This window comes from Pholis gunnellus, assembly GCF_910591455.1.
Source record: "Pholis gunnellus genome assembly, chromosome: 6".
Lineage (NCBI taxonomy): Eukaryota > Metazoa > Chordata > Actinopteri > Perciformes > Pholidae > Pholis > Pholis gunnellus.
Genome location: NC_136532.1, coordinates 9932444 through 9954422, shown reverse-complemented (window position 1 = coordinate 9954422; position 21979 = coordinate 9932444). Strand labels below are relative to the sequence as shown.

General features: G+C 39.4%; 1 protein-coding gene across 1 annotated transcript; it reads left to right on the top strand.

Moving 5' to 3' along the window:
- Positions 1 to 1713: 1713 nt before the first annotated feature.
- On the top strand, positions 1714 to 12736 carry LOC306696956 (solute carrier family 28 member 3-like; the record flags this gene model as incomplete). Its single annotated transcript, XM_079160685.1, has 18 exons — positions 1714 to 1749; positions 2127 to 2198; positions 2730 to 2815; positions 2968 to 3059; positions 4370 to 4559; positions 4864 to 5008; positions 5151 to 5264; positions 5723 to 5800; positions 6195 to 6275; positions 6529 to 6609; positions 6729 to 6854; positions 8267 to 8394; positions 9643 to 9811; positions 9926 to 10123; positions 10557 to 10638; positions 11061 to 11159; positions 12257 to 12371; positions 12603 to 12736. The coding sequence occupies 18 exons, from the start codon at positions 1714 to 1716 to the stop codon at positions 12718 to 12720; spliced, it is 2010 nt and encodes a 669-aa protein (XP_079016811.1). The 3' UTR covers positions 12721 to 12736.
- Between the last annotated feature and the right edge of the window lie 9243 nt (positions 12737 to 21979).

Genomic DNA, 21979 nt, shown 5'->3' with positions numbered 1-21979 from the left:
GCTTTCTGTGTTTCTGTATCACTTGTTCCTGCACCTAAACTATGAAGAGTTGCTCCACAAATGTACCTACAAAGCTGTGTTTCGATTATCTGTGCACATGAAAAGAAAATAGAAGTCCACAATGAACGTCATATGAAAAAATAATTTCATACTTTTCCATTTTTAGCTAGTAATATTAAATTGCAAGGAATAATCTCAGCTAAATAAATATCACAGTACAAACCCGTTATACATCAAAAAGTATATTCAACAGTCAAATCAGATTTGGCAAAAGTAGATCACACACAGTTGCTTTCTAATGTCATTGACATGAACAGTGGAAAAAAGAGTGAAGAAAAATGTGTTTATTTTTCTAAATGTTCTCAAAATTATATTCAAACATTAAATAAAAGCAAATTGCAGTTGAGTCAAATCTGAACATTTTAAATGAAACCCTATACAAAATATGTTGTTGCTCAGGCTATACGATCAGCTAAATAGTGTCTGCTACAGTATTCTGCTGTGCTATCACTACACTATTACTTAATGCTACCTTAATAGACCCAGATTTAGCACTGATACTGTAAAATCCACAGAGCTAAGAATTATACATGAATACTGTACTGTATACTCATTCAGTATGATCATACCAGGCTGACAAAAATATGTGCACTGTCTAGCTACTGTTTGCTATGTTAACTACAGTAGCCTGGCTAAACATCACTCAAGTTCTAACATTGGTCACAAACAAAGTTAGGTTATTAGGTTACTTTGACAATCCTGTCTAACATGTATCTAGTTTACCTGTTCAACACTTATTTTAACATGCCTTTTGATAAATACAAGAAGGGTTAAAGTTCTTACCTTCTTACCTCGAGAACCCCTGATCCAAAAATGAAGTTTTTTGAGGCACATAGCGTTGTAGGAGGTGGACGGTCTTTGTTTGCTGCGTGGGGTTGCCTATGCATTTTTGCAGGGGGCAGACATACATATAGTTGAGTCAACTAATAAATACATGTTGCATGAACTACTGTGATTGAACTGGTTAGTTGGGCACAGTTAAACTTAGTATTTCAAGTTTACCAAACGTTTTAGTTAAACTGACTTAGGAAAATGAGCTGAAACAGCTAAAATCCCAAATCCTTTTTTACAGTGTATCCACTCTGTAGCTGTTATCCTGCAAATGTCCCCACTGTGGGACTAATAAAGTATTATTTTATTTTATCTTATTGTACATGTACAGACTGTTCTTTCATGGCTGAGTAAAGGAGACGAAAGAGGTCATGTCAAGCTGACTGGTATTTGGTCCGATTTTGGAAGGTTTCTGGCAATAATGATTCCTGCCTGCAAAGAACAGCCCCTGCATGACTCAACTTTATACATTAACTTGCATGTGTGTATGTTTGTGTGTTAAGCAAATCCCTTAATGAACTTTAACTTGATGACAGCTAGACAAGCCATCAGTCAGCCAACCAGAGCGAAGTGTCATTAGTGTGTGTGTGTGTGTGTGTGTGTGTGTGTGTGTGTGTGTGTGTGTGTGTGTGTGTGTGTGTGTGTGTGTGTGTGTGTGTGTGTGTGTGTGTGTGTGTGTGTGTGTGTGTGTGGGTGTGAGAGTAGCCGTTTTTACCCATCTCGTGGGGACTTAAATTTCCTTTGGAGACCAAATGCACATTCCCAAGATGTAAATCATTACATTTTAGGGTGAAGACTTAGTTTAAGGTTAGGGTAAGGGTTATGATTAGTCTGGTGGTAGTTGTGATTAAAGTAAGGGTAAGTCTCCAGAAAATTAATGTAAGTCAATTTAATGTTCCCAAAAGTCATGAAAACGTGACTGTGTGCTTGCAAAAAGACAGAAAGAAAGAAGGACAGACAGGCAGACGGATACAAATTATTACAAATGAATAACCTTTCACACCACATTCCACAAATACCTCTCCTAAAACCAACAAAATAACATAAGTGTGTCAGTGTGACAAAGTAACAAAAACAGAACACAGGGGAGGAAAGGGGAGGAAAAAAGATGCAGGGTGAGACAAATAGAGTTACAGGAGGAGAGAGGATGGGCGGGGAATAAAACAGGAAAGGTGTGCTTTAAAAAAAGACTTCCATTAAGTCTGGCCAGTGTCTAAAAATACGTGAACGGCAAGAGAATGGAGCTGGATGGAATAGAGAGGAAAAGTCAAAAAAGGGGGAAAGACAACAAGGCCTTTGATTCAGAGGTAAGTGAGACTAGTTTGTCAATCTGTACTGGAATAATACTGTTTAAAAGGAAACATTGGAGAACCTCTGCAGTCTGTTGCAACAGTAAACTAACAGCAATTCTATGTGAACAAAACTGTATTTGTTTGTATCTTGTTGTTAAAACAACATCTCCCTGCTGTTTTTTAATGAATCAGTTTAATGAATTAGTTTATATTATCGAGCAAATGTCAGGCTACTAACTTCATACCAAGTTTTGGGAATCGCGTTACAATAATTGAAATGCTTAAAGAGCAGCACCTCTCACCTGCACAAGGTGTTTGCCCAACAAAAATGTCAAGATCTTTGTAGGATAAAATGACTTCAACCAGACACACACCTGTACATGCAGACACAGACATTCAGCATACACGAGAGAAGAAGCTCTCCAACCAGTTTTCCTTTTTAATCTGGGTAAATATGTGTCCTTGCGCAAGCAACCTTGTGTAAATATATTCCTAATATAATGTATCCTCAAGCTGTGTGTGTGTGTGTGTGTGTGTGTGAGACAGGAGCAGGATCAGATATACATTGAGGTGGACAGTGCTACCGAAGTTGCAGACGATGCACACAAAAATACAGACCGACATAACAAAAGGTTACATTTTTGTTTTTGCCAAGCACACATCCCTCATGTCAGATTTTTGCAGTTTCTTCTGAATAGGCAGCCTTACTCTTGTCCCTTTGTAGTAACATGTATGTCCTCCCTCCTTATCTTCCCTCTTATCTTCCTCCCTTTTATGTGCCTAGCTTGCTAGAGAAGAAAATCGAGGTATTCCAGTGCTATTTGGCAGAGCACAAAGACCAGATCCGCCTGATTATCCACCTGGTTTTAGCAGCAGGTAAAGTATCTTTGTTAGCATCTGTTAATGTGTAACCCGGGACCCTAATGGGTTGCAGGTCTCTATCTGGGGGCCTCCCACATACTCCACGTGTTTTCCCATAAGCTTGAGTCTTTCTTAATAAATTTAAAGCATGAAAGAGTCTCATTAATGGTGAGATTTTATCATAAACAAAATGTGTGATTATCTTAGTCGGTAAATTAGATTTTCAGTTTCGGTCTGCATGGAGGCTTGTAAAGGGTTGTTTAACTTTGCAAACTAACTGATCCAAAGATAATAACAGAAAGTACTGCAAGACTTATACACCTTGTTGTTATGTCCTCTCAAGTGTAATAAGGACCCTAAAATAATGTTTTAGAGAAATGTATCTTATATAACATTGTAAATAGGTGAGTTAAATCAGTTCGGACTGTGAAACACAAACAACATCTCTACAGTTCCCACTGTTGTGGAATTTGAGTTAACAAAATGCATCCTATCGATATCCTATTTCATCCAAAGTGACTTACAATTCACTGTGATGAGCCAAAGCTGATTTTGCAGTCAAAGAAACTCCTCTGACAAAGTTTTGGACCTCTTCATATGTATTGCTTTGGATTCCTCAACCACTAACCCTGTGCTTTTGAGATTAGAGATGACTTAAGAAATTGCACTATTCTAAAACTAATGTAATCATAAATTTCAATTAAAAGTCTGCAGATAGTTGCATTAATATCTTAAAGGTGCTGTGTGTAGGATTTGGCGGCATCTAGCGGCACAGTTGCAGATTGCAACCAACTGAAACTTCTCCTGTGTGCCACAAGTGTAGGAGAACTACAGTGGCTGACTCGAAAGCCAGTGTTTGGTTTGCCCCTCCTGGGCTTTGTGCCAATAGATCGCCCTAAATGCTACACACTGGTCCTTTAATTCAATATTTGTAAGTCAGAGGGCGTTCAGGTTTACAGATCAAGACACACTGCATCCTTTTAGGACTGGACAAAAGATTAAAAAGAAAGGAAATGAAGGACATTGACACGTGAAATGATCCTTTTAGGTGTTAACAAGACTTCAGACTTCATGTTTTACATGAATGCATTTTAAAAGTGCCATCACCACCATCAGAGTTACCGATATGTCAGACTTGTTTTTTAAGGTATTTCTCTGTGTCACACGCAGTCATTTCAGGGCTCACAGTAAATACACTTCCTGCTGTCTTTTTAACTGGAGGAACTAAAGCAGCAAATAAATGAAAACATTTGAATTGTTCTGATTGAAGGAAATGATGTCAGCTCTGTGGGATATAATTCATATTAATACTAAATTTGTTTCAGGCTTCGTTACCATAGTGATAGCGGCATGTGTCCTGAACTTCAACCGGGCTGGGGAGCTGCTGGTCATCTCCTTGGTAACCGTTATCTTCCTGGCCTGGGATTGGACGATGAAACGCTATGGCGACCGGGTATGGGAGGAGCTCTCTCCTGTCAGATACCTTCTCGGCAGAAACTGGTTTTGGATCAGATGGTGAGAAATGGTTTGTTTCAGTTTCCTTACCCTGGTGTGCACCTTCCTGACCAAGAGACAGACGGAGGCTCACTGGTCTTTAAATGCTTCAAAAAATACATTGTAGAGTCAGTATAGTAAAAATATGTGTTTGTAGCTGTAACCAAAATATATATATATATATCTTATTCCCGTAGCCGTGAATATAAAGTCACCTTCTTTTGGTCATCCTGTAACATCCTGTAACTTCTTTACAACATACTTGCCTTACTCTTGACAATATACTGCACATATTCCTGATGTAATGTAATTTTTGTCTCTCCAGGATAGTGTATGGGTCAGTGCTGGTGGCCATGGTGAGCTGGCTGGCACTGGACACAGCCAAGCTAGGGACCAGACAGCTTGTGTCTTTCGTTGGTTTGCTTCTCCTCATCTTCTTAATGCTGGTGTTCTCAAAACATCCATTCAGGGTAAAGGATGCACACCTACACACACAGACACACACACACACACACACACACAGATACACACACACATACACACACACACACACACACACACACACACACACCCACACACACTACTTATTCATGTATTACATGTGTGTTGCAGTGGTGTTGGCAAACTTTGCTGTGCGGGATCGGGCTACAGTTTGTCTTCGGTCTGCTGATCCTCAGGACAACATTTGGCTTAGTTGGACTTGAATGGCTCGGAAAACAAGCAGAGGTAGAAACAGACAAATCTTGATTTTATTTCAGTGGATGTTTCCTTCCTCTATTTCCTTATTTCCTTTTAGCCTACTTTAGTTTTCTTCTTTTTTCTCTTGTGTCCTTATTTTAATTAATTTCGTTGATTCCTTCTTTTATTTCCTTGTTTCTTTCTTCTGTTTCCTTGTTTTCTTCTTTTGTTTTCTTTTTTAAAAGTACATTTTTTTCCTTCTTGTGTTTCTTTGTGTCCTGTTTGGTTTCATCATTTTCTTCTGCTGTTTCCATCTCATTTTTCCTTGTGTCCTTATGTTGCACCAGTATCAAAGTCTACTTTTGTTTATGGTAAATTTGGAGATTTTCCACAGTAGCACGAAAACAATCACAAACATACCTGCTGCATCTGTACTTACCAACGATACAAACAATTCTTTCAAAGTTTTCTGTTCTGTCGTTAACCATTGAAAATCTCCTCCATAGACATTTATGTCGTTCGCAGATGTGGGGTCTACGTTTATGTTTGGTCCCAGTTATGAAGACCACTTCTTCATCTTCAAGGTATCACACACAAATCTACATGATGCTCACAGACACACACACACACACACACAGTAAAATCAGGACAGTGACAATAATTAAAAAGTAGTGAGTGTGTTAACATGGGCATTAGAGCCCAATTATGATCGGGTTTCTGGAATATGAAAACATCATATCCTGGTTTCAAAACCCAGTTTTTGATCACTTCCTGTCATGTGTGCAGGTGTTAAGCAACAGTAGCAGTTAGTCAGTAAAACAAAAAATATGATGATAAAAAATGAAGTGACTAATATAAATTCTGAATATTGTCAAAACCAAGAGGAGACTCAGAATCAGGGTACTAGTGTGCAAACAATCATACTCAATAATACCAAGGACGATGATGCTGATATTAATGGTTGTGGACTCTCTCCAGGTGATGCCTATATTGGTTTTTATAAGCTCTGTCATCTCCATCCTCTTCTACATTGGCTTCATGCCCTGGCTGGTTTGCAAGGTGAGGAAGTGGGAGTATTAAGTGCACGGACAGAGAGAACTATTTGATGGCAAATCAATTATTACACACCATTTATATCTAACGCTGCTTTTATATAAGAAATACAGTTTGAGGAATAAAAGACTGCTCGAAGTAACTCGAAAGGAGCACAATGACACGATGAGGACTATGATTTTTTATTTCTAATTTGTATGTTTTGTATTATAATTATAATTAATGTTATTTTCCTTTTATTTATTTTTTTTCTCCAAAGATTGGATTCATAATGCAGGTTACCATGGTAACATCTCCAGCAGAATCGATGGCTGCTGCTGGAAATCTCTTCTTGGGACACGTAAACAAAAGTTTAAACAACAAACAAAAGCATCAAGCAAATCACTGATGTAGTTATATTAATCCGTAAATCCACTTGTCCAAAATAGTCCAGCACTTGTCCTTATGTCTCCTTTTCAGTCAGAGTCACCTCTCTTGATTCGTCCGTACATCAGTGGGCTAACTCGCTCTGAGATCCATGCTGTGATGACAGCCGGGTTTGCCAGCGTCTCTGGTAGCATTTTGGGAGTCTACATCTCCTTTGGGGTGAGGCGGCAGATGCAGTAAAGGGAGGGAATGACAGTGATTTACCTGTACGGTGTGAGTTCTTAAACTAACCCACAATTAACTTTCCAGAGATCAATCAGATCCACATCAGATCAAAGTAAATACTTTATCTTATAGCAGGAAATACAAGAAAAAGTGATGGTGTCATAGAGTAATCATAACTTGGAATCCCTAGGTTTTGATATTGTCAGGATCTCCCATTTATTCCTAATTGAACTTCTTGCTCTACCTTTCATAATTATCTTTGTCTGTAAATAATAACATTTGAAAAGTAAAATGAAGTTCAAAACTAGCTTTTTTGGAGTATCTAATATACAGACTTAGCCAGGCAGCACAACTGTATTCAATAATGTATGTTGATCATCTCGAAAACAAATAATATTTAGAGGGGATAAAGTAAAAGGATAGCTTGTTCAGATAACCAATCTGACACCTGCTGCCAAAAAAGGGCTACAATTTACCAATACCAGAATAAATGCATAACGTCAGCAGCAAATCTGCTCCTCAGTTATTCTCAGTTATGGATTGTTTTTAACTAGAAAGCCCATAAATAAGTAGAACATGTTTAGCAGTAAATAAACATAAATTACTTTAACCAAGGGAGAGAGAAGAATTACAAATTCTGTTCTGGGTTCTCAGAGGAGATTGAAAAGCATTACACAACAAAAATGAGACATATCAGAGTTAATTTAACAATTTGCCAACTATTTATAACTTATATAAGTTATCCTGAGATTCTTTCATCACAATAAAGGGATCGCAGACAGTAGCTGCAAATACTAATGCTTTGTACATATATCTCTATATTTTTTAATTAAACAGTCATTGGTAGGAAAATCTCCCTTTACAGCCAATACATTCACAAAATAAATAGGAGTATCTAACAGTAGAGGCCAGCAAGAAAGTTTATAATCTGTCCAATACTTAGCCATAGCAACTGTTGTCTGGCCTCTACTGATATGTTGTTGTGGACTAGACTGACATTGGAACCATAATTGAGACATTGGGTTTATAAAACATCGATAAACCCCCATTTTTACATATATTATACAAATCTGTGCCTAATCATTACAAGTTTATAAAAAAATGTATACGATTTAGACAACAGATAATAAGTTAATAAGTAAACTCCAAGACTATTAAATAATTAATTATTGTAACTTTACCATTAATGACAAATATTTACCCCTCTATCTTCTTTTTCTAATTTGGTGAGTTTCGTATAGAAACTATAAAAGGACTTGGGGGTGTGGGTTGGGGATTTGTTGTCAACTTCAAAACGTAACAGTTGCTTGACTGTCCTTGACACGTACCTGAGTGTATAGGCTCTAACAGGAAGTGAATGATTGACTTCAAAATGCATGTCTTGTTCTGTGTTCTTCTCTTTTGAGGTTGAAGCAACACACTTGTTGACAGCAACAGTGATGTCCATTCCAGCCTCCCTGGCCATTGCCAAGATGTTCTGGCCTGAAACAGAGACCCCCAGAGTAACAGCCGGTAGCCTCAAAATCAACAATGGGTAGGAGATACAATACAAACTGTTTAAATAATGTTGAGGTTTTATTGAAGCATCTCTTATCTCTTTCTTTAACGCCATTCCTCATTTGATCAATACCTGAAAGCTCATCATTCTAACAGTGTAAGACACAAATAATTGATTTCGTGGATTCATTGATAATTTCTCATATATGACATGTACACTACCGTTCAAAAGTTTGGGGTCACCCAGACAATTTCGTGTCAATTTTCAGTTTCTTCGCAATTTCTCGCATGGAATAGCTTCATTTCTAAGAACAAGAATAGACTGGCGAGTTTCACATGAAAGTTCTCTTTTTCTGGCCATGTTGAGAGTATAATCGAACCCACAAATGTGATGCTCCAGATACTCAACTAGCTCAAAGGAAGGCCAGTTTTATAGCTTCTCTCACCAGCATAACTGTTTTCAAGGGTTTTCTAATCATCAATTAGTCTTCTAAGGCGATTAGCAAACACAATGTACCATTAGCACACTGGAGTGATAGTTGCTGGAAATGGGCCTCTATACACCTATGTAGATATTTCATTAAAAACCAGACGTTTCCACCTAGAAGTCATTAACCACATTAACAATGTATAGAGTGTATTTCTGATTAATTTAATGTTATCTTCATTGAAAGAAACAGTGCTTTCCTTTGAGAAATAAGGACATTTCTAAGTGACCCCAAACTTTTGAACGGTAGTGTATATGTAAAATTGTTCTTGAAAAAAGTGTTGTACAAGAGCTTAAGATAAGAAGAAGTTACGTGTTTAGTTTTGTACTAACAAAGAACTGCCGTTACTGATTATATTAATGCAATGCATAAAGTGTGGGAGAACAGAATTTGAATAGTATGTTGTGTAAATGTACGCACATCACATGCACGTTGGGATACATCATTGATGAAAAGGTAACGCCTGCACACCACACATTTATTTAAATAGACAACATTTCACAGGTAAACATTTTCACCTGATGAAGATTTGACTGGGAACAGAATGTTGTCTGTTTAAGGTTCTAAACTCCAAATTCTGAGTATATCTATTATCCAGGTATTGCCTCCACATGGCTCTCAACATGGCTCTGAATTTCAAATACAGCACCTTTAAATTCATTTTTGATTTGTTATGTGCATTGAACTAAGCTAAACTTGTGATCATCTATAGAACTAACCAGCCACCATAGCACAAACCATGATATTTCAACACCAGTATGCTGATAACCATTCAAACGTTGCCTTTGTCCCCTTAGAGACAGTAAGAACGTGTTTGAGGCGGCATCCCAAGGTGCATCTTGTGCTGTTGGTGCGGTGGCCAACATAGTTGTCAACCTCATAGCCTACCTGTCACTGTTGGCATTTATCGATGGGGCTCTCTCCTGGCTGGGCGGGATGTTGGACTGTCCGCAGCTCAGCTTCTCGGTGATGGCCACGACCTGACGCTTGAACTCTCCAACATATACTAACTGTAAATCTATTCAAAAATCAATCTGCATATATGCACTAACTCTTTGCTTATTTCTCTCTCTCCTTTAGCTCATCTGCTCTTACATGTTCATGCCTCTTTCCTTCATGATGGGTGTTTCCTGGGAGGACAGTTTCATAGTTGCTGAACTGATTGGCTTAAAGACATTTATCAATGAATTTGTTGCTTATCAGAAGTTGTCGGAATTCATTGACAGACGGAAAGCAGGAGGGCCGGAATATGTGGGCAACGTAAAACAGTATATTTCTGTGAGTCTCATTCATAATTGCTTGTGTTCTCACTCTTTTTCTTTGTTCAGATCGTCATTGTCTTTGTCTTTTTTATGTTTTAGCATATAATTGCTGACAGATTGGTCCAGAAAGAGAGTATTATGTAGCGGTATCAGTCACTGTTGGGCCTGTGTGAGATAAAGGCTAGTGTGGAAGGGCCTCAAGTCAATATTATCTACAATGTTATGGCCACATTAGATAATTTTATTGCACCAATGAATGTCTCAATTATGATCAACAAATTGTTTAGCTAAAAATGTATTGAGGCTTTAACAATTTTCCAATTGCCATCTGTTTTTGTCTTCAACAGCTACATATGAAGTAGGAAACATACCTAGTGATAGTTATGGATTAATGCAGACATTAGTCTGTTTGCAAAAACAATTCATACAAATTTGGTTATTTCCATCAGGTCCACTCTGAAACAATTGTCACATACGCCTTGTGTGGATTTTCCAACTTCGCTTCGATGGGGTCGGCGATTGGACTGCTGTGTGAGTGCCACAGTTGATGATTTAAGATGTAAAAACATGATTCCACGAAAAAAACAAAGAAACTCTCCCGAAGATGAACATTCATACATTTTAATGCCTTCAACATGTCAAATCAGTAGTTCGTCCTTGATATACGAGCTTTGAATTAAATCTCTTTGTAGCACAAGATGCAGTGCGAAAAAGTATTAACATTAGAAAGTGTTAATTATACATGTTGATCCAAAAAGTCAGAGGGATTGTTAATTATTTTATCTTTTATCATTTTAACATGAAATTGTACCATTTTTACCTGAATACATATTGTGACTACATATAATGTATACTTAATTAATGAATTAATTGTTAGTACATACGTAGGGACGTACCTGTTGCTGTTGAAGATTTGCTTTTTGTTATTTATCATAAAGTTATTCTTTTTCCAGCATCCTTGGCTCCAAATAGAAGGACGGACATCTCTAGTTGCGCCCTCAGAGCTCTGATTGCAGGCAGTGTCTCCTGTTTTATGACAGCTTGTATTGCAGGTGACTATTTACTCTTCTTTGCCTCTTTGCCATTTATTAATATAATGTATTCATGGCCGCCTCAATGGACATTGTTGCATTTATAACATTATTTTTGTCTTATTTCGTGCTACTCTTAATTCCTCAAGTGGGTCTGTGGCCCATTCAGCAATGCTTAAAACATGTACTTAAACTATTTCCTCATTACGTACATATTCCTTCTATTTTGTGCCCCTTTAAATGCACTAGTGCACCACTCAACTCATGGGTTTTAAGTGAGAATGAACCATTATTATGACAAAAGTCAGAGACAGCAGCATTCTCAAATAAGATTGTAATCACAAAATCCAGAGCACATTTATGTAAACATTAACATGTCATATGATATTAGTAGCCCACACAGCCCCACTTGGAGATAGGCTGGGAAACATATACTATAAAATCTATCACTCACAAATGTCCATGTTGTCTTGTCACTAACATGTATCAGCTACATGAGAGTTATTCCATTTGTATTATGAATTAGACTCATCAAGGGTGGTGGTTGTGTTTTAACAATTGAGTCTGGGGATTCTCCCCCAGTGAATTTTGATCATCAAACCTTTCCTTTCCTGCATTCTGGCGATTTTTCTATGTATTTATTTATGGTGGAAATGTCTTCATTTAAAGGAAAATTCAAAATTAGTGTTGACAAGCATGCAGTGCAGTAAATTGTCTTCTATTTTATTAAATAACATATTACAATATACCTACCATACATAGCCATGACCATAACTTTTTGTTTTATATTGTGAAAGTAATCTATACAGTACATCAAAATGTATAGATTTTTAAATGTTTTTGATTACGACTTATATTCACTGCTTTAAAGGTTCTCTATAAAATATTCAAAGCATTAATACTGTACAGCAGCAAACTACTATTTGTTATATAAGGGTATAGTGGAGTAATGGCTACCTGAGCAGAGACTGCGTGTGTTACTGTGTGTTTTAATCCAAGCTTCTGTAGTTTCAGGCCAGCCCCGCACTGGTCATCTGTATGTTCTAGAATATCCGTATATTAGATCTACACAAAATATCCTGTCACTCAAGTGTTCAAGTGCTCTGCGGGTTTTCTAGGTATGTTGTACATCCCCGATCTCCCGTGCCCACATTTCCTGAGCACAGAGTTCATCAATGCCAATGTGACCAGCAGCTTACAACTGGTCACCTGCTGCACACAACTATATAACAGGTGTGTGTGTGTGTGAGTGTGTGTATGTATGTAATAAAGAAAACTGTTTCCCAGTTACCATATAGTTGCTATAACACTATTTAGCATCGACCCACAGCTAGACGGATATTTTTTGTTATCTCTGTGCATTCATGAATACATCACAAACTGCTTTTTAGAATGAACACAGCTGATGGAAAAGAGGGATATTGTGATTCAGTGTGTGGGTGTTGGTGTGTGTTTTATTTGCAGTGTGACGGTGTATGAGCCGTGGAACGTGTCGTTCGGAGAAGGATTCAGTCACAGCAGCCTGCAACACTGCTGTGCACTCACACCCCCCACACACTTCAACTGCAGCCTGGTGCTTTGAATCACTGTGAACAAAAACACACACCTCAATGGTGGTCAGCCCTGTGATGAGTATTTTTTTTGTTTACTGATTGTATAATAAAAATTCAATAAAAAATGAAATGAAAAAAGAAATAATAACAATCGTGTTATGTTAATAGAATGTGTGTGTGTGTGTGTGTGTGTGTGTGTGTGTGTGTGTGTGTGTGTGTGTGTGTGTGTGTGTTTGTGTGTGTGTGTGTTTTGATTTCTAAATATAGAAGAATGCCTATACAGGATACCTATGTTTGGGTAAATTATATATATAAATATTTTATTTGTAATATGTATATTTAGATACATTATTTTTATTTATTATCATCAGATAATTAGGACATTATTTATGATATATCTGCACAAGTGATGAGATAATCACTCACAAAACGTCATTTGAGGTTGACAGAAACTTTATCTTAGAGAAGCTTCTTATTTAACAATTCATTTTCTAGAAGTTTGTGAAGACTCTTCATTCAGTTTATGAGATATCAAGTATTAGTAAGTGATAGGCAGCTGGACACTTTCCAGCACTTTTTCACATTTATTTGATACCTTTTGTTACTAGGAACAGACACTTGCAGATTCAGATAAATAATTTAAAATGTAATCTACAAATAAATTGTAGGATGATCATTAGATTAAGATAACAATTGACTGAGCCTCAGGGACAATTTCACAAGACACCCATCAGAATGGAGTAATTAGAATTAGTCCTACCTTTATCAGCTGCAACATAAAAGCGCTACACATTAATGCGCCAATAATTATAATCCAATAATATAATACATTATAGTATAGTATATTATAATGTCAATACCTTTGTACTTTTACTTGTATTGATACTTTTCTACTTTTAAGTACTTCTTCCCTCACAGCTTTTATATATGCAGGCCTTTATTTGCCAGGTAATCTCCTGGTCATGAACATATGATGCTTAACAATCATTTAGGCAGCCAATCTGTACTGTCTCATTTGTCTGTGTTATGTACATCTATGTTGGATGTATATATTTGTTTGTTTCCCATCTGCCTGCTCTCATATCCTCCAAAAGATGTCATAGACAAAGAACACAATGCAAAGTTTTAAAATCACATGGTACAACACCTGAGTCAGAATCCTTTCCAAGACAAAAAGAAAGAAAATCAGCTACATATTTGATAGACAGGACCAAAACTATACCTGGAATGCAGAGTATCCCAGCAAGAAGTAAAAGCAGAGTATTGCTTGGCCACTGGATGTCACTGGTGTCTTCTTTTTCCCATTCGGCAATATATGCCAAAGTGTCTGTCAGATTTGTCAGACTGGTTTGACGGGCAGAGCGATTGTCCAAGTAACAGGCTCATTAATACTGACAGAAATCATCAGGCTGGACTAAGAGGAGGGTATCATGGGTTTGCACTTTCAACAAGTGCATGTGTGAGACGAGCAAGCAGTGACAGCAAATGACAGTCTCTTCATTAAATCCACCACAAGCTAAAGGTCAGATGGCTCCCTTCTCGGCAGGCAGGAGGTGTGTTCACTTGTGTGAATTTCACACACCCACGGAGAGGAAAGACACACATTTTTATGAGCCATGTTACCATGTGTCCCCCATAAAAACAAAAATGTTTGGAAAGCTAAAACAAAGAACAGGACATAACAAGGTTGTGCTATTTGATCATTGATGTTGCTCAATACTTGTAGTTCATAGACTGGGATTTTGCTGCTAAAAACAAGGGACCTTTTGAATTCTATATAATTTTGTTGACTAATGTGTTAGGAGCCCTGCCCTTCCCTGCCAATCTGTCTCGACACCTGGTGGCAGGGGATCGTTAAGGCCTTAACACCTGGGCCCCGTGCTCCCAGGCCTGACCACTTCTATGCAGTATCTGGCTACATCCACTCTACTACGTTTCCGTTTTAAAACGCATATCTTTTGCTACGTTTACGCCTACCGTCCAAAATATCCGACGCGATGTTAGTTTGATAACTCTGGGGTGGCCTCAGAGTGTGGACGAGCAGAAACGGGGACCTTTGAGAACGATGACGTAGATACCCGCGTTCGCTACTTGATTGAGTCTTACCAGTCACCTTGTGTCCTTCCCTGATTCGTCAAGCCGCCGGAAGAAACCCGACAACAACAGCCTTGATTATCGATCGACTACCAGTGATTAATTCAAAATGGATAACAGATTACAGGCGTTGCTGATCTCATAACTTTACTACTGCCAGAGATGGGCAAAAATACATCAAAATGTATTTTGATACAAAATACCCCCAAATAAATGTATTACAACAAAATACAAAATACAAAATACTGGTGCCAGAAAATGTAACAAAATACATGTATTTTGTATTTAAAATATAGGAAATACTTTTTTCTGGATTTTCTGTTTTCTCACAATTTGGTATAGCAGAGCATTCAGGTTTGGGCTATAATGTACACAAAGCTCTGGTGAACCGCACAAAAAGGAAGAACAGTCACGGAATGTCAGTGTAACTAAGCAAAGCTATTACAAGACAACAACTTGATTGATTATGTATATATATATTTGTATTAATGGGACTTAACAGCCCATAAACTTTGGTGTTGTATCAACAAGAAAATATTCATCACATATGACATACAAGCTCCCAATCTCCCTCTTCTTAAATGATTCTGGCAGTCCCTTCAAAATCATTGCTACTAACAGCCCGTCACTCAATGTCTCACCTGCGTTTCTCAATGCTGTGATGGCGGTCTCTGCGCGTATAACATACTCCGTCACACTCTCACTGCTCGACTTTTGAAGCAAAGTCAGTTCTGTATACACACTAATTACGTGTGGCTTCCCTTTGCCAGCATAATAGTCTCTCAGAATCGTCAGTACTTTCCGCCCATCGTCTGCCGCTTCTCTCATTACTAGCGACAAACTTTTATCATCCAGAAACTGGATTAGCTCTGCGTATGCTTTGGCATTTTTCGTCTCGTAGGCTGCCGGTTCTTCATCCTCGGTGGGCTCATTTAAAATAGTATCCTTTAGCCCTTGCAACCGAAGATGGCCCAAAAATTTCGTCTCCCACAGTTCATAATTTCGCCTACTCATGGTGCTAGCATAGTATGCGAACTCTCACTAGACACGCGGTACGTTGCGACTTTTATCTCGGTGGTACTTCGCTGGATAATTTTCTCTGGGTGACCCTGGGTAGCTCTGGATAACTCTGGGCCCATAACCTGTTAGCAGATGTAGATTGTACAGCGATGCTGGCGTGTATACCCAGTGCTAACCCGAATGTAATTACGGAGGAATAAAACAACGTGGGGCATCACTTCTGTTCAGTGGAACTCTTTTTTCAAAGTAAAACTTTATTGACACGTCACCTTCAGCACCTCTTATTGGCTGTTCTCTTTGTCCATCACACAGTATCTGAATTAACTCTATAAAGCCTGCATATGACAATACAAATAGATAACATATAATTGAGAACACATTTCTACGTGCAATGCCTACCCTGTGAACATTGGTTCCAGTGGCGGCTGGTCAATAGGGGGCCATGGGGCCTGACCCCACCTTGAGCCCCAAAAAAAAAGAAGAAAAGAAAATCCTGTGTTTTTATTTTGAAGGGGATTTTGTATGCAGCCTGTCTGCTCATCATCTCCGCTTGTGTGCACGGCTCAAAACGCGCAGCTAGTGGGGCTGGCCCCACCGAGGCGGGTCTATGAAGCAGTTTAGCCAATTGCTGATTAAAGATAGAAATGAGTGACATACAATTTACCCAATCAGCGTCCTCAAATAGATTCAGAGTGGGGCCAAAATGATTTGGCCCCAAGCTGCGCGTTCTCGTCAGGAGAAGTCTCCACAGGCGAGCGCGAGCGCTACTCCCCCAAGACCCGTTTGAGAGGAGAAGTTTTAGGAGAAACTACAGGCCAAAGAGCTGACCCCAGATAAGCCTGACCTCACAATCAGACAGCAGACTAGCGGGAAAAGGAAGCAGTACATGAAGCTTCTCTACTAGCTGTACCAGACAGGTTTGGCTAGCTGGATGCAGTCATGCTAATAAATTAAAACAACGGGAACAGATCCAGCACGGACAGTTACGGGAGTGCGGGATGAGGAGGTAAAGAAACATGAAAAAAACAGGTTTGGGAGTGAGGGATGAGGAGGTAAGGAAACATGAGAACACCAGGGCACACATGAGAACTCTGTCAAGCTACATATTAGGCAAAGTGAACATCTTTTCTTCTACATAGTTGTCCTCAGTCTCATCTGCTTAACTTGGTCATGGAGGCATCAATATTTAATTGAGATGGTAAATTAACAGTGAAAACTCATCATAGCTTATATCTATATATGCATTTTATATTAATATATATATATTGAATTGCCTGTGAGGGTGACAAAAATAAGATGTTATTTACTGCTTTTTTTCGTGTTGGAATAAATGTTAAATATTTAACTGCAAAGTAGTAATGCGTGTTTGATACCTTAATTTGTTTGCATTAAACCATACTGGGATTTTCCACCAGCCGCCACTGATGTCACAGTTCCGTTGTTCTCATACTGCACACTCACTAAGATAGCAAGCCTGCAGTTTAAGTACTTCAGAGATCCTACAGCATCGTCCTCCTTTACTGGGACCCCAAAAAGAGGAATTTTAGGAAGCTTTCAATTAAAAATGAATATTTATACTAAGATGAGAGTCCACAATACCTTTTACATTTTAAATATTAAGCAGAGCATCCTTTGTCGCAAAATAATATGGACCAAGTCAAAGAAAAGTCATATTACAGTATGTCTAAAAAGTTTTTGCCAAATCCATGCAGCATAGCTAAATTGCAGCTAGCTGGCTAACCTTAGCTTGCTTGCTCGCTAACGTTGTAGCTAAAAAAATATGAATTACTTCACAAGCTAAAAAAGTCATAGTTTAGCTTTAGCATGTCGAATAAAGTAATAAATAAGTCACAGTATAGCATATTGAATAAAGTCATAGTAGGCCTATATTATGTCAAAAAAAGTCATAGTAGTAAAATGTAAATTGGGTAATAGAAAGACTTATTATTATTATTTGTCTTAATAACTATTAACCACCAAATACTTCAGTTCAAAACAGTTTTAAGGTCTTAAATCCATCAACTGACTAATTCCCAAACTCAGGAGCAGGTGAGATTGGATGTTGCTATAGTTACCATCAAGTACACGGGATGCAATATATTAGCATTTGAATATGAATTTGCAAACATAGACAGCTTAACAATGTTAAAAGGAGAATTTGTTGAGTTACTTGCAACAGCTTAAACTTTTGTTCTGACTTGTGACTCTGCAAAGCAATAGACACATTTTATTTGTAATATACAGTGTTATTTCATTACTGCTAACTGGTCATAATGTGTGGAGTTTTGTGAAAACTGTGCCATGGAAAACATAGTGAACGCTGGACTAGCAAATAGTGAATTCATAAAAGAAGACATTATCTGCCCTTGAGAATAGAATAGAATGCTGGATGGAACACGCACTGTTCTCTGACTCGAATAAATTAGAATGTTGACGTGTCATCTTATGTATGAAGCCAGGTTAATATGCAAATTAAACTCAGTATCTTCCAAAACTTTACAGAGGACAGCCGGACAGCTCTGAGGCTCTGAGGTAGGCCGCAGCATATTTTCAGAACTGCCCCCAGGTAGTAGCTGGCTTCTCGGAGCCAATGCTGACGGTGAGTGTTTGAACTGGGGGGAAGACTCAGTCGCGCTCTTGAGTCCTGCCAATGATAGGTCACTGTGTGGCTTACTTCGCTGGGTGGGGCAAGCCGCAGGCTGCCGTCAGCAGAGTGTAAAGATGGTCGGCCAGTTTTCAGTGCTACCTGGGGGCAGGAAGTCTTTGTGCCAGTCTGCCTCAGAGCTCACTTCAAGCTTCCCGTGGGTCTGATGTAGGATGCTGTGGTAAGATACTTGCACCAAACTCCTGTCGTGTAAACCAGTAGCATATCTGACCTGTAACTTTGGATTCAGAATAGACTTTGACTGCTACCACTTTTTGTTATTTGGCTCAGGATGTTTGGTGCCACCAGACTGATTTTAGGATTACCAAATCCCTCCTTGAATATCAAATTGTTCACATTGATTATTAACTTAGTAGAATAAAAAAGAGCTTAGCTTACAGGAGAGAAAGGGAAATGTAGACATCTTTATTTAAAAAATATAGTGAAATTAAATGTATTATAGTCGTCATTATATACATATGAAATTCAAGCTCTGCATTTAACCAATCCCTAGCATATTGAGAGCAGTGGGCTGGGTTTAGTGTCTTGCTCAGGTATACTTCGGCACAGGACATGTAGCAGCCAAGGATGAAACCGCCGCCCTCGCGGTTACTGGACGACCCCCTCTACCCAATGAGCCACGGTATTTATAGTCACACAGTTGTAGAAATGTTGTATAGTATGGAAAAAAAACAACTCCACAGAGGACAGCTGGATAGCTCTGAGGTAGGCTGCAGCATATTTTCAGAACTGCCCCCAGGTAGTAGCTGGCTTCTCGGAGCCAATGCTGACGGTGAGTGTTTGAACTGGGGGGAAGACTCAGTCGCGCTCTTGAGTCCTGCCAATGATAGGTCACTGTGTGGCTTACTTCGCTGGGTGGGGCAAGCCGCAGGCTGCCGTCAGCTGAGTGTAAAGATGGTCGGCCAGTTTTCAGTGCTACCTGGGGGCAGGAAGTCTTTGTGCCAGTCTGCCTCAGAGCTCACTTCAAGCTTCCCGTGGGTCTGATGTAGGATGCTGTGGTAAGATACTTGCACCAAACTCCTGTCGTGTAAACCAGTAGCATATCTGACCTGTAACTTTGGATTCAGAATAGACTTTGACTGCTACCACTTTTTGTTATTTGGCTCAGGATGTTTGATGCCACCAGACTGATTTTAGGATTACCAAATCCCTCCTTGAATATCAAATTGTTCACATTGATTATTAACTTAGTAGAATAAAAAAGAGCTTAGCTTACAGGAGAGAAAGGGAAATGTAGACATCTTTATTTAAAAAATATAGTGAAATTAAATGTATTATAGTCGTCATTATTATTATTATTATTATTATTATTATATATATATATATATTGAATTGCCTGTGAGGGTGACAAAAATAAGATGTTATTTACTGCTTTTTCTCGTGTTGGAATAATGTTAAATATTTAACTGCAAGGTAGTAATGCGTGTTTGATACCTTAATTTGTTTGCATTAAATCATACTGGGAAGTTTGCTGAAATTGATTGGATGGCCCTACCTTGAACAGACGGCAGAGCCTTGAGCCTTGACTGCGAAGCCTTGTGCCTTGACGCTGGAGCCTGAGTGTAGACGGCGAAGCCTTGAGCCTAGACGGCGGCCGCTTGAGCCTTGACGCCGGGAGCTTTGCCTTCATGGCTCCACCAATCCGACAGGTTCCTGAGACTGTCGGCTCGGTGGAGCTTGTCGGCATTGGCGGAGCCTGTCGGCATCGGCGGAGTTTGTCGGATTCGGCGGAGTTTGTTGGCATTGGCAGAGGCCTGTCGGTTCAGTGGAGCTTGTGTGCCAGGCGGAGCTTGTGGCTCGGCGGAGCTTGTCGGCATGCCTGTCGGACTAGACGGCGGAGCGGAGCCCGTCGAGCCTGTCTGCACTTGACGGCGGAGCGGGGCAGGGTGGGGCGGAGCGAGATGGGGTGGGGCGGAGCCTGTCGGCAGTTGACGGCGGAGCGAGCCTTGACTTGACGGCGAATGGTTTACACATTTGCTGTGTTGTGCTTTTTAGAGTGTATATTGCTCTTCTAATTGTGATATGTAGAAGTGCTTGACGTGTTAAAACCTGGCCACAGCTCACAAATATATATATATATATATATATATATATATATATATATATATGTAGCCAGGCGAAGTGGGGGTAGGAAGGTTTTTGTACTGTCACTTTAAGAACCGTGAAGCGTGAGCTACGCGAGAGGACTGAGTTCACGCGACATGTGTAAATAAAGAGCGGGAATCAAAGGCTGCTGAGGACTGAGCTGATTAGAAATAACTACGGGTCAGCGTAAGTTACGAATAAATGCAGAATCACCTTGAAATTGGGGTTAACTGTTTGTTGTTAACTGGTGTTAAGTTGTACATCTGCCTCGTTTAGAGGGGAGACGGAAGCTGCCGTCAGTTCCATGGGTGTGGATCAGAGCGCACAGGTCGATTGCTGATGAGGGAGTGAGGGAGTGATAAATTGTGTTCCTGTGTAAATGAATGTTATCTGCATATCTTGGAGAGTTGAACAGCATGGCCCAGATGCCGAGGTTCTTTGTTTCTGTTTGGCAGGAGGAAGCCACTACTGTTGTGTTTTATATGTAGCTATATGTATATCGTAACCTTAAATTCAGTAAAAAGCAATGGTTTAGGTTTGCTGTAAATTGTAAAGTGCCTTAAAATCTGACTAATTAACGCTGTACTCTGTGAGTGCAGTCGGGGGGAAATAAAAGACCTGTTATGTAAATACACTTAATCAGAGCGTTATGTGCTAATTAGCGGAGTTGCGAGTTACAGGTTATGAAGGGTTTAAAACTCCAGGCGGGGCGCTCTAGCACTCGCCTGTACAAAGGAATGAGAAAACTGTAACTCTGAAGGACACGCTTGGGCAACTATACACTGATATCAAATCTTGGAGTAAACTGCCAGCTGAGAACAGTACGTACCACAGCTTGAGATAGCAAAACGTAGACGTCACACTTTGGAGCCTGTTAGGCTAGGCTTTCACAACATACACACACACTGAAGACGCATCGAAGGAGGATCCCGGACGAGAGCCAGTGTGAGCGGATATGCTCAGTGCTCCAACCAGGCCGTCGCTCTGCTAAAATCGATCCCGCCTGCAACTTGACTTTGACCAATGGCTCCTCTAAGGAGAACCTACAAAACTTACCGCGCTGCCGTGTCCAAGCGCCTTTTCACGTTGCTCTCACTCGGAGAGGAACTGTTAGGACCGTGCACGTTTAACTGCTCGGCTAATATCTCTGTGATAAATAAAACTATTGCTTGAATCTAAGTAAACGCCTCGAACTCAATTTGTTAACTTGTCTACACGACAGACCCACATAAAATCTAAATGTATCTGAGTGTTTGGTCTCATCCTTTTAATTAGGCCACATATATACAGAGGGGACGAGTCAGGGTGCAGGACCCTGGTAAATAACATTCTTGTCTACGGAGAAGAGAACAACCTCATCCTCAACACAGACAAAACCAAAGAAATAATAATAGACTTCAGGAAGAATCCTCCCCCTCTACAGC